General features: G+C 41.2%; 1 protein-coding gene across 6 annotated transcripts in view; it reads right to left on the bottom strand.

The window, feature by feature from the left end:
• Window positions 1–4,483: 4,483 nt before the first annotated feature.
• Window positions 4,484–13,071, bottom strand: part of LOC101578157 — a 56,612-nt gene continuing 48,024 nt past the window's right edge. For all 6 annotated transcript variants that reach the window (XM_023716375.1, XM_023716374.1, XM_023716382.1 and 3 more), the window contains exons 14-17: window positions 11,781–11,860; window positions 10,102–10,255; window positions 5,994–6,091; window positions 4,484–5,009 (exon numbers count right to left, since the gene is read on the bottom strand). In XM_023716375.1, coding sequence (XP_023572143.1) covers window positions 4,902–5,009; window positions 5,994–6,091; window positions 10,102–10,255; window positions 11,781–11,860 — 440 coding nt within the window. In that variant the 3' untranslated portion in view covers window positions 4,484–4,901. The remainder of the gene's footprint in view (window positions 5,010–5,993; window positions 6,092–10,101; window positions 10,256–11,780; window positions 11,861–13,071) is intronic.

Raw genomic sequence — 13,071 nt, 5'->3', positions numbered from 1 at the left:
ATATTGTACTTTATATTTTCTTTTTACCTAATAGCAAAGAATTTTAGAAAACTGGTAAAATTGACATTCTTAAAATGGTTCTAGGTTGGAGTTCCATATTAACTAGAAATGTTATCTGCAGAAATTATGCCTGACGTTATCTTTAAATAACAGCTAGAGAATAGAATATCACTTAAGACAGAAGTATTCAGTAACTCTGATGTTACGTAAACACTGAAACAAGTGTCAAGCACCTTAAGGATAATTAATAGTTAACCTGTTTGTATGCTGAACAATGAAAGTGAATTTTAGTATTTCATAGTCTTACTAATTTGAAAAACTGGAAAACATCTGAAGGCCGAATTTACTAATTTTAATTTATTATCTTTCTAGAGAAGAAATGTTAAGTGATACATTCATTCAGTGCAGGCATTTAATAACAATAGCAGAGAAAGATGAGTGTTGATATTTCCTTTATAATTTATAATAGACACTTGCTTTTGAATACCATGCTGAAATGAAATTATCACACTTACATAGTATCTAGAATATAGGTGAACAAAAAGATTGCCACATATTCGTTTAATTATTTTAAAAGTAGACCCTGTAATTAGTAGTTGTTAAGTACATTGAACGTTGACTAAGTCCCTGGACCTGGATAAACACACATCCTTGAGTATAGGTAATGATTAAATGCAGTCGACATTAAAATAATACTTGGATAATATAAACTGAGCTATTCATGGATTTTTATATCCATAAATCCTTTCAAATAGTATTAAATTTATACTTTTACATTCAAGTAACTTACTAAACGTATTAGAAAAACACAGTCACAGCACCCCCAGTTTTTTGTTTAAGTAACAGCTATAGGAGACTTGTGGGCGAGCGTGTCCCTCTGCTTCGTGCCCTCCTGGGACGCACTGTAGTCTGCCCCCCTCCCCACCCTCACACTTCGCAGACACTTTGCGAAGGCACCAGATAAAACCAGGGTTCAGCCGTCTGCCTCACTTTTGTCTGATCGCGTCTCTTGGATCCCGGTTCTCCGCCTGCCGTGGGCTCCGACATGGATAAAATGAGTGAAACGGAGCAGTGTTGCTGGCACCTTACCAAGCGAATGTGTTTTGAAAATAAACCTTAGTGCTGTTTCCCTGCAATTAAGCAGCCCTCTTCTCAGTTCCTATTGGCTCTACATTTTAGGTGTCCGCTGGTACTATTATTTTGTCAGTGAGACAGAGCTGGCAGCTCTTAGTTCTGGTGCAAAACATTGGCATCAAATCTTAGTAAATTGCAAACCTCAGCATAGAATTGTGAGTTAAGACTCAAGTCTTGCTGGTTAGTGTACAGTAAAGTTTTTTTAATAGAAAGAAGACAATGCTGCTGGTATAGGATTTGTTTCTTTTGAAGAAGGAAAGAAGGAAACAAACACAAAACCTCAATGCAGTGTACAAATAACATTTTGTTCAACTACCTCTTAAAAGTGGAATTAGCTACCTTAATTGTTTCCTTACAGTAATGGTAAATAGTAACTGCCAAATTTGTTATTTTCCCATCTCTTTAAAAAGTGTTTATGATTATCTTATATAGTTTTAAGATCTTTAAAGTCACTTTTTTTTATCCTTGCATAAAAATATTTAACTTTTAAGTGGAAAGCAAATTATGATCATATATTTTGATATTCATGATCTGTTTGACTAGAGCAGTTTTTTTTAAATGCACTTTGGCTATAAAATTGTGGATGATTTGATCCATGAGATTTAAATGTGCCATCAATTTACTATTCCTAAACATGAGCTCAGTGAATGATGTTCTTTAATTATCGTGTGCCACACATGACCATGTCTTAATTGCCCTTTGCCTGAATTTTCATGATCAATTTGTTATGTTGCTGATGTGAATACTGTGCATATACTTACTAAATTTATGTAAAATTGTATAAAATGGAATTGGAGCTCGCCAAGTTCTCCTTGTGTAGAAGTACTGACCTCACTGTGACATGACGCGGCCGTTCGTGCGGCGTGCTGTGCTTCCTGCGCTGCGTCGTGTGGCCATGGCTTCTGTATAGGCTTTTGCATGCATATTTTTTCATTTAGTTTTTGGGTTCATTATTTGTATTGTGTTTACTATTTGTGATCATGTAGTTGTGCCTTATTTTGTGAGAGTTCAGTCCAGTAAATACTGTAACTTCTAAACTCAATGATTAGAAGGGTTATTGGTTATAAATATAACTGATAAATTACCTGACAGCATTTAAATCTGTATAAAGAACAGTGGAAGGATCCTTACTGAATTGTTTTTGTTTTTTAATATGTTAAAGATGATATTAAACATTTCTTTCTAGTAGATGTGTTCTGTGACTAAATTATTTTGTCTGCTTGAAAAAGAAAGGACAAAGTCTTAAACATTTTCCATGAGTTAATTTACATAATAGTAGGACTTTACACTTGGATATGGACACTGATTATGTTTTAATATTCTTCAATTTAGGATACATATTCATGATCTCAAGAGAAATTAGTACTGCCATTTTGCTTGAGATATTTTCTTTTCACTGTATTCGGTATTGTGGAGAATGATTAAAGCTAAAAAAAAGTATAAAAAGTATGCAATTAGTCCCTCTTTTCATTGTGTATGTAAATTTATTTCCCATGTGTCCACTTGATAATGTTTGAAAGCCCAATATACCATTGTTCCTCCCACCAGGCACTAGAGTTCCAGAATTCTGCCCTATTTCATTGTAATGTCCTTCCCCCTGAGAAGTTGAATATGCATATCCTCGGACAGGTAGTGAACATACTGTATATCAGATACGCTGTTTCATGAGTCTTACACTACTCCAGTTTATGAAAGATTTTTGAGCTGTTTTATGTGCATCCTTTATATGAATTCTTTCTTTAAAATTTATTTATTTATTTATTTATTTATTTATTTGGAATACAGCTCAGACTCATAGTGATCCTCCTGTCTCGGCCTCCTCAGTGCAGGGAATACAGGTGTGTGCCACCATACCCACAGCATGTGGTACTGGGATCAAACTTGGGTCCTTGCGCTTGCCAATGCTGGTGCCGAGCTATCTCCCCAGCCTTATGCTAATTCTTTTTGCTTGTTTAATGATATTTAAGAGTAAATGCTGTCCTGTATGTGTATAAGTCTGTGATTACACACTCCTGGGGCCAGAGGACTCGTGAGGAGTCACCCTGTGCTGGTCCCTCCCCTGCCTTCCTCCCAGGGTAACTTGTATCTCAGAGACCCCCGCAAGATGATTGCTAACACTTTTTTCCTGACACTCTGTATTTTAACCAGAATTTCTTCATAAATCTCTTGCACACGTCTCTGTGCCTTCCCGTCATAACTGCTCTCTGTAGGAACTCACTTGAAGTCTATTCTTCTGTGCCTGCCCCCCCCCCATGTACTCTTAGCTGTGAACAATGGTTTCCAGTTCACCTCTTATTTTACCCCTAATAAATATCTGACATCAGTATCAGGAGGCTGCGACTCTCCACTCTAGCGGTGCTTGACCCTCGTCCCTTCCTGCTGTCCTTGTCCACAGACCTTGTTTATGTGGTGAAATGTGTGACCACTTTTAAAAATGTACTGTACATCTGACTTCCCAGACTTTATCCTGTCTACACAGTTCTTCGATTGTAATGAAAGAACCCAGTTAAAGTTTTAGTTGTCTTGCAGCCAAATTTGGTAAATTTGTTACTTCTACTTTGAAAATTGCAGAAAGCACCCTGACTAAAGTGGACATTTGTGGGTTCCCATTGAATAAACTTTGACCCTAAGAACTTAAGGGTGCAGTGGTAAAAGTTCAGGTAGCTCATCTTTTAATTTTTTTAATTTTTTAGTACAGGGTCTCACTACAAAGATCAGACTCATAGTGATTCTCCTGTTTTCAGCCTCCCGTGTGCTGGGATTACAGGCGCAAGCCACCATACTCAGTCTCAATCACAGTCTTGGAGTGGGGCCGGCGTAGCACACTGGGGATTGAACTCTGGTCCCTGCATCTGCCTAAGCAGGTGCTTTAATTCACTATCTGGCTGGCCCTACGTAGCTCATCTTAATACAGTGTCTAATGAAGTTTAAAATTCTGTCAGATAAAATGAGGTGATTGTACTGCACATGCCGCACGCGCACACACAGAGATCAGAAAATGTTTTTTGACAAATACTGCCATTCTTCAAAATTTGAATTTAAGAGAAAGGTATTCCTATGAGCAGCTCCCATGTAAAACAGTTAACTGGTAAAGCTGGAACAAAAATTTCTTAAAAACTGGAATTTGGTCTTTAAGTTTTACATATTCCAAATTAGATTATTATTATATATATATGATACACATAACTGTTGCAATAGTAATTCTAAAACAGCTATTGAAATGACGCATATTATTTAGTGTATTAAAAGAGCCACAAACTTTGTATATCAAAAGTTGTCATTGTGTTTGCAGTAGGACTATTAACGCAGTAAGATTGACAAGCAGCGTAGAAAAATTGATTTCATTTTATTTTTATTTTTAAAAAATTTTTAGGTTTCATGATTTTATAGATAGGGAGTAAACATGCTAGAATTCATATGGACACAAGCGCGGCCCGGTCTTCCTGGTGCTCCCCTTTTTCCCCCGCTCACCCCTCACAGATTGCCGTAGCATCCTTCTCCGCCTGCGCTTCACACGAGTCTGACTGAAGCATTAGAAGACGGTCTGAGTATCAGCGTGTATGTGGACAGGCATCCTCAGAGCTCAAATTTGCTGCCGCCGTTATTCCTTTGTACTAAGGACTTGGCTAGCTCAAATTCTCAAATTCTGCAATGCCTTTAAAAAGCACATTTCCTTTTAGCTCACACGAGCTAAGTGTTAACAAAAATTGAAATAAAATACTTGAAACCCAAACCTCTAAAAAATACACAACTTGTTTTACAAGTCCCTAAATTTCAGAAGACTCTGCAGACAATCTGAATAAAGGTATTTTCTTGGTTTCTTGGTTCTTGGTGAAGCGAGAGATTGCTGCTGTTATTTGTGTTATCCATGCTTTCTGCCAGAAGAGAAAAACGTGTAAATAACGCATTAAACTGATAATTTCTCACATATTTGAATTAATACTTTCCATTAGATTTATTGGCTTGCTCTTCAAAATGCAAGATTGACCAAACATTTGCATGTGTTTCTCATTTCTCTTGTGTCTAATTTAAATACCTCTAGTCAGACAGGAAAATATAAATGGATTATATATGAGTAGTGTGTAAATTGGCTAAACAGTCCTGGCTAATCCGGGACCCTAGTAGTCAATAGTGACTAATTAGAAACATGAGTACTGACGTGACGGATGAAAGTTGAACTTCTTGAATTCCCATTAAGAAACAAATTCTTAACCAGTGGTATAATTTGAAATGCAGATTCAGAGGGAGATGGCCCAGGAAATTGAGTTCTTAAGAACACCAGAATAGTACATTTATTCTCTGGCTGTATTGTTGCTGAGGGAGAGGACCACAGGGACAAGACGGAAATAGAAACTTCTAAGTAGAGAGCGCCAAGCCCGGCAGCGCCCCTTCAACCCCGTAGCTAGGCAAACCGTGGCATGGTTTCCCAACTTCTAAGAGCGGACGTGGCCTCCCTCACAGCTGCACTGCCTGATAGCACTCATGCTGGTGGCGTGTAATTTCCACTCTGGAAAATGATTAGATAATCTTAAAAGTGAATCATGCAACCCAAAGCAGTTCTTTCCCCCTCTCCTGCAGAAACTGCTGAACTCAGGGACAGCTCCTGATTTTTGGCCTCCGGAAAACATGGGCCAGGCTGTGTCATCCCTGTAAAGTGAGGAGGTTGTCATCGCGGAGGTTTCTGAGCAGGACACGGGCTGGGGGACCCTCAGTACCTACCAGCTGCTGTCCTTCCCGACATGAGTCAGGACAGTACATAAAATCTCCCAGTGTGTACACCATTATGTAAGAGGTGTGGAATTTTTCCTCATATAAGTAAGCTCTGAAGCAGCAAAGATCTACAAAATTAAGATACATACTTTCATATCTTCCGTCTGGGCTTGTAATAAGAATGCTGCTATACACTGTCGGTATCTGTTTTCATGTTGTAAAAGAAAAGCGTTTTTCAGTCCAAAGCCTAGAAAAAAAGATTACAAAGACAAAGAGCCAAATTATTTAATATGAAATCCATACGGTATCTAAGTAGAAGAACCTGGGGGGCTTGTCCTTTACTTGGATTTCTACTTATGGTGAAGGTGGGAGATGTAAGTAGATTACCAAGGCATCAGCTCTGATTCAGAGGCCAACACTCTGCTGCTGTGTCCAAACAGAGCCCATTCCAATACAGAAACCCTCTCTCAGCTGGCGACCTCTGGGAGCCGGCGAGATGCAATTTAAGCAGTGGCAGAGGGCTCCACACCAAGCAGTCGGAGCATGATGAGGTCCTTTTGTGTACGTGTGTGAAAAGATAATTAAAAAAGGCAAATATGGAAAGCAATGTGTTTCTTGTACTCTTTAAATGTTTATTTTTGTATTTAAGTGGAAGTTACGTCAAGAGAAAGCTTCCAAAGTGCCCGCTTAGGCAGAGGCGGGAGCCCGGGGGTTGATCCCTGGCCTGCCATACCGGCCCCGCCCCCATGGCACGCTGAGACCCTGGGTCTGAGACTGGGCATGGTGGCGCGTGTCTGTAATCCCAGTGCTTGGGAGGCTGAAAAACAGGAAGGATCGCTACAAGTCCGATCTGTGTAGTGAGACCCTGTAGGCCCTGTACTAAAAATACATTTAAAAAAAAAAAAAGGTTTCCAATAAAATTAAAGTGTGGTAAAAATTTAATATCACCTGAATAGGGCAAGAAAAGCTAGAAAGCTGATTGAAATAAAATGCATTGTCCACCAAATTAGGTGAAATGTGTGAGAAAACAAAACAGAAATGCAAGGTTTCTGCATTTGCAAAAGGACAGCTCTGCTTTTCGGACTCTGGCTGGCCTCAGGAACGGCAGGAGTCCTGGGAGCGGGTTCCTTGTTTCCTCTAACAGCAGGAATTCTGAACATGACGTGCCCAACTTGATTTATTAATACAACATAAGGAATAAAATTCTGAAGTTTATAGTCCTTCTGGAGTACTTCAGGTTCAGAATCAAAAAGAGAAACCAAAAAACCAAGCCTGGTTCGTCCGTAGTCATATCAAACGTTAGGGCAGGGCTGGGGAGATGGCTCAGTGGAATAAGCGCTTGCCTGGCAAATGCAAGGGCCTGAGTTCAGTCCCCCGTTACGCAAAAACAAACAAACAAACAAACAAACAAAAAACAAAACAACAACAAAATGTTAGGGCAGAGAAAGAGAACAAATGCCTTTTATTTCTGGTGCTTGATTTGGAGTCAACTGTTTTGTTGAAGTTTGTGAATTTGACTCTGGCTAACGTGAGGCAGGTCAGGCTTCATTTCAGAATCAGAGTGAATACGAGACTTATTTTTTTAACTGCAAGAACTATTTCAGCAGCACAAATTATAAGAGTTTAAACCTCCTAATTCCTAAATTCTACTACAACAGATCAGTCAATGTCAAAGCATAAAAAACTGTCCAGTTTCCTCAGGGTAAAAGACTAAGCCTATTAAAATTCACTTTCTGGAAAGAGATCTGGCTGGGTTTGTTTTACTCCCTGAGATTTTTCTCTTATAAACCTAGAGCACAGGAGGCTTTAAAGATCACGTTGTTCTTGGCTGGTGTTTGGAATCCATCTTCCTGAAGCATTGAAGCTGGAGTTCGCCTGGCACTCACTTGTTTGGAGTAAAATAAGGGTATAAGGGGCCTCATAAACAAATGACCTGGCTTGCTCAGGGCTGTAAGGTATAGCGAGGAGATGATACAAGTGGGAATAACTTTTTTTTTTTTCTTTCTAATGCAGTTACTAACAGAATGTTTAAGGGTTTTACTAGGTCCTGGGCTCCACTGTGTGTTTTATGTCATTTAAACCACACAGCAGCCAGATGATATGGGTCAACCAATTCCTACAAATGGAGAACCGGGAACCAGACAGGACTGGATGTGGCTTGGCCAGGGTCTGGATCAGGCTCCGTCATCTCAAGGACTCTTTCTGTCCCTGTCTTCTCTGCCACTCTTTAGTTATTTTGCTCCATGCCCTATAAACGAACAGTCAAGAGGGAAGAAGAAAACCATTTTTTTTAAAAAGAAGCAAGACAGGCTAGTTATAAATTTAAAGAAACAAAGTGGAAGTGTGGTTTTTGGAGAAGATACTGTCATTGGTTTTTAGAGAATGAACAGAAGGGAAGCAAAGTTCTCCCAAAGTAATCCAGTGATGTCTAGCTCTTGAGCTGAGAGGGTTGTGACTACTCTGATCCTTCAGCCATGCTGCCTGCTCTCTGTAATGGGGTTGGGACATCTTTTCCCACTCATGATGCCGGAGTCCTCCTTAGTGGGGTAGTGTACCCCCAGCATGGAGTGCGCACTAGAGTCAGCCCTTGAGAAAAAGTAGGCAGATCCCAGCACAGAAGCTGGTCCGGGCCTCTGCCTGCAGAGCCCTTCCTCTGACACAGTTGACTGTGATCCTCCAGGCAGGAGCGAGCCTGTGCTGAAAGCGGGTGCACGGGCTAGGAAAGGGCTCCTTTGAGTCTTGATTCCACAGCTTTGCAGACTGTGGCCTTGTGCTACATTTGGATGGTGAATGTCCTCCAAAGACCCAGGTAGTAAAGGTCTGGTCCCCAGGTTATGGGAGGTAGAACCTGGTGGACATAATCTGGAGGGGGCGTGCCTTCAAAGGGGATTGCGGCTCTTTCTTCTTTCTCTGTCCTGGCAACGAGGTGAGCAGCTTTGCTTCTACCACATCTTCCTACTGTGATGTGCCTTCTAATCCGGGCCTCAAACAACTGGGCCAGCCCAGCTCACTATAGACTTCAAGCTGCAGAACTGTGATCCAAAGCTTGTCTTTTCTATTCATAAATCATGTACCTCAGGGCTTTTGTTATAGCGATGGACAGCTTACTAACACAGCCTCTTTAGATTGCAGTGGATTCTGGCCAAATCAGACACAAAAGACTGTACAGCCTTCCTGCCTGCGTCAAGCTTCAGCAAATCCTATTGGAAGTGGAATAGAGCCTCTGAGCACAGGCTTCCTTCAGTGAGCCCCTCTGCTTTGGAGGACAGAGGCTGCATCCGTCACAATACAGGGAAAACATTTCAATACATCTCTTGGGTATGTATCCTATCTACATAAGGGTTTGCTATTCGTTTAGGTATTTATTAAGCTGCTCTAATATGTCTGGGCCATCTGTGCTAGCCACAGAAGCCTGGGGTTGACTTCTGTTGGGAATCAAGGGGATGCTGTTCCTTGCTCCTTTGAGGAGATAGGAAGGTAGCTTACCCCCTGCCCAGCCTGGCCTCAGCCACTCTAGAAGTTTCCACCTGCCCCAGCAGCTAGCTGCTTCCTCCTGAGCTTTAGACACTGCCACCATCCAAAGCCTGAGGAGACAAAATGGCTTGCAGGTTGCTTGGAGTCCCAGGGCTTTCCTGACTGAAGACTGATCGATCTTTCATGATTCTGGGAGCTCTCAAGGGTAAGGACAGTTTTTTATTCCACCTTTGTATTTTCAAGGGCTGCTGAGTCCCTGGCTTTTGGGTGACACTCAGGGCATGCTTGAACCAAACCTTAGAAATGGTATCAGTATTTCTGATACACATGTATGAATATTTGTGGACTTTGCATACATATGCATGTCTATGTGTATCTACTTCCTTCTGGAATATTCCTTCCTATAATGAAGAATCTTAGACGTTCACAGTGTATCATGCTTTACCAATAGCAGTAGTACTATGAAATCTAATAATGCTAATAGAACAAAAATACTAACAATAGCTATCATTTACAGTATTTCATTTACTTCTCATGAAAGTTCACTGAACAGATATTATTATGCCTATGCCTAAAGTGACACAGCTAACAAGTGACAGAATGGGGTAATGTTAGCATTGGGTGCCATAACTAATTTGTAGAGCAAATGATACATAACATGCGAGAACACAGCCTTGCCCCTTGTGAAGATGTTACATTAGATTCACGTCTTGCTGCCACAAAAATTCCATGTAAATCTCTGACGGCCAACAGAGGAACTGAGTGATGGCATCGGACACATACCTGGTGCGTGGAGTGGATCGATGCTTTTGACTACCAGTCTGTCAAGTGGGATGGGTTGATCGACTACCATACATGAACCGCCCTCTTTTATTAGGGTTTGCAGCTCAGGAGTGAGTGAAGGACACAGCAAGCCGGTGTCTGAGCCTCCAAGTTTCTGAAATCCAAAAGAAAGATAATGCAAGACGTAGGAAACAGACACTGGTGCATAAACCCCTTTAGGCTGATGCGGCTCAGAAGCAGGCCTCTGGATGGCCAGCTCACTCTTCTTTGGGATCTTAAAAAGCTTGTCCTCAGAGCACAGTGGCTTAAAGCAAAGTGTTTCTGCTCTCTAATTCTAGGTACCCAAATAAAGAATGGCTGGTGTTCATAACAGGGAACTACCTTAATCCCAGTCACCTCACTGGGAAGAGCTTCATTCCTGGGATCTTAATCCCTCACTAGAACTGAGCAGGATAAAGCAGAAAGAGGAGCCTGAGTTTGGTCAGTTCTGTGTGTGGAATCCAGTATGAAACTGTAAATAGTCTAGGCATTACTCAATAGCAGAAATTGTTTTTAATATATAAGATGGGGACTTACTTGAAAATGGCGTAGAAGACTGTGACTTGCACGGTATGTATTGTACACCAAATAGCACAGAGGATTGCAAGCTGACAGCATTCCTTATTTTGAAATCAAGTTGTGAAGCAGAAACCAGTATGTTATCTGATTATGCAATCGATATGGGCTGCTGTCAACTCACTTTTGATGTGGGGGTGGGTTGTGTGGGCATCGAGATTTTTGAAGGGGGCAGTGATTTTTCAGAACTTGTCTTTTTCAGAGATAGTAGCCTGAATAACTTGAGTCCTGTAATGGTGACTTTCTACATTCTTCAATGCCTACTCCCTCCCTAGTCACCCATCAGCCAGGTATTCATAGATTAATGAGTGCCTATTTTATTGCTGAAAGGTTTTTTAAAAAATTAAAAATCCCTGTCTCTGAAGAGGTTCTTTGACTGGTCCCTTAACTGACCCATTTTTTAAAAAAATGTATTTAGTACAGGGTCTCACTACACAGCTGGTGATTCTCTTGTTTTCAGCCTCTTAAGTGTTGGGATTATAGGCGCGTGCCATCACACTCAGTCTCAGTCACAGTCTCAGTGTGCCCCAGGAGATCAAATCCCGGTCCCTGTGTCTGCCTAAACAGGCGCTTTAGTCTGCTGAGCTATCTGGCTGGTCCTGTAATGCACCCATTTTATCTGTAATGCGAGTTGTTGGTTTGTCTGGTTCCTGAGGTTCTTAACGCAGCCACACATTGAGAGATCAGGGCTCCCTCCCTCCTCCTGCCCCCAAGTCACCATGTGCCCAATCAGCACGAGCAGGGGATACCACTATGCTGCGTGGCTGCCTCCACGTTAGGGCCCCCACCCTGTCCCTGACCACCCTTCTTGTGCTGACAGATTTAGAAGGGCCGATCAGGACAAAGGCATGCTGGGAATCTGCGTGCAGGCGAGTGAGCCCCAAAGTCCTTTGTCTGTCTGAAGACAGACTAAGCCTGGTAGTCTAGAGAAATCTAACTGGCTTGTCATTTTGTTTCATTTTTAGAAGAAGAGATCCATTTGGAAGTAGTATAAGGCTGTTAGAGCACTAACAGAGCTTGTTTAGAAATAGACTCCAACTCATTTAGAAATAGCAGTGTTTTACCTTTTTGTTGCGCTTAGTTTTTGTAACTAAGAGGAAGTCATCAAAGAGAAACAGGTAAACATCTAGGAATCTTGCACTTTCTGGGGAAAGAAGGAGAAGGTGAAATGGGGACTAGAAAGAAGAGGTAGAACTTTCATTTTACAGATTGAAGAATCCCTTGGAAGACAAAACAAAGGATCCCTAGGTGCTGGGTAAGAAACTGTGTCAAGGCTGAATTGATTTTTCCCTGAAGCACAGGCTTGTCTAAAGTATTCAACTTGAAAGACCTTCTATTTGTGAGGCATTTCCAGTGGATCAAAGGTAACTTGCGTGGTATTTGTAACAGTTCCAACTAAGCTGGGGACAAATCCCTCAGTTAAGGCAACTAGCAGCATTTGGCCTCTTGCCCCATCCACACTTTCATCAGAGAAAAGGCATTTTTCATTTCTTAGGCTGAACTGTATCCTCCCAGTTCCTAGTCGAGGCCATCGTCCCTGGCGTGGCGTTATTTGGAGGAAGGAAGCAGATAAGGTGCAGTGAGGTCATGGGCAGGGAGCCCCTACCAACAGCATTAGTGTCCTTAGAAGAAGCGTCACCAGAATCATTCTCTATCACGTGAGGACAGAGCCAGGACACATCTGTGTGGCAGGAAGGGATTCCTTGTCAGAAACCAGTAGGACCCAAATCTGGGATTTCCTGCCTCGCGTCTGTGAGAAATGAAGGTCTGCTCCCGTTCAGTGGTATTTTGTGTGGTGGCCCTAGTGGGCCAAAATAGGCAGGCAGGCTAAGGCTGCTTATTCTGAGGCTTTGCAATGTGTCCACAGAAGTTTAAATATCCCCCACATGGCTTTACGTTTACGAAGCTTTCTGATACCTCTTTGATAGCTACTTCAGGCAACTAAGGAAAGAAAGAAAAAGTCCCTAAGAAAGAAGTAGTAGGAGAGAAATCAAGTATTAGATAAGGTATCCATTTCCTCATTTGATTTTTCAGAACTTGGAAAAATAAATTAGAGGGAGATGTCATAGGCACTTGAAGTTATGGGAAAATATAGTTGTTGTTTTTTTTTTCTTTTAGCTTGTCCTAGTTATGTTGCTTATTTATATTATTCTACTTCTATCCCCAGGAGGTGGCAAAATTTAACCTAATAGATCAAATACTTAGGACTCACTTCTATTTTCTCTCATTAAGATTTGAGAAGGGATTCTTTCTACATTGCTTAGGTAAGAAATTAGATATTGCATTCAATTTGAATTATCCTTGAATATTTTTATTATTTTATTTTATTGCAGTACTGGGGATTAAACTCAGGAC

The sequence above is a fragment of the Octodon degus genome, unplaced genomic scaffold (genome assembly GCF_000260255.1).
Source record: "Octodon degus isolate 3935 unplaced genomic scaffold, OctDeg1.0 scaffold00004, whole genome shotgun sequence".
NCBI lineage: Eukaryota > Metazoa > Chordata > Mammalia > Rodentia > Octodontidae > Octodon > Octodon degus.
The sequence above is the reverse complement of the archived record's forward strand: the minus strand, read 5'-3'. Positions and strand labels throughout refer to the sequence as shown.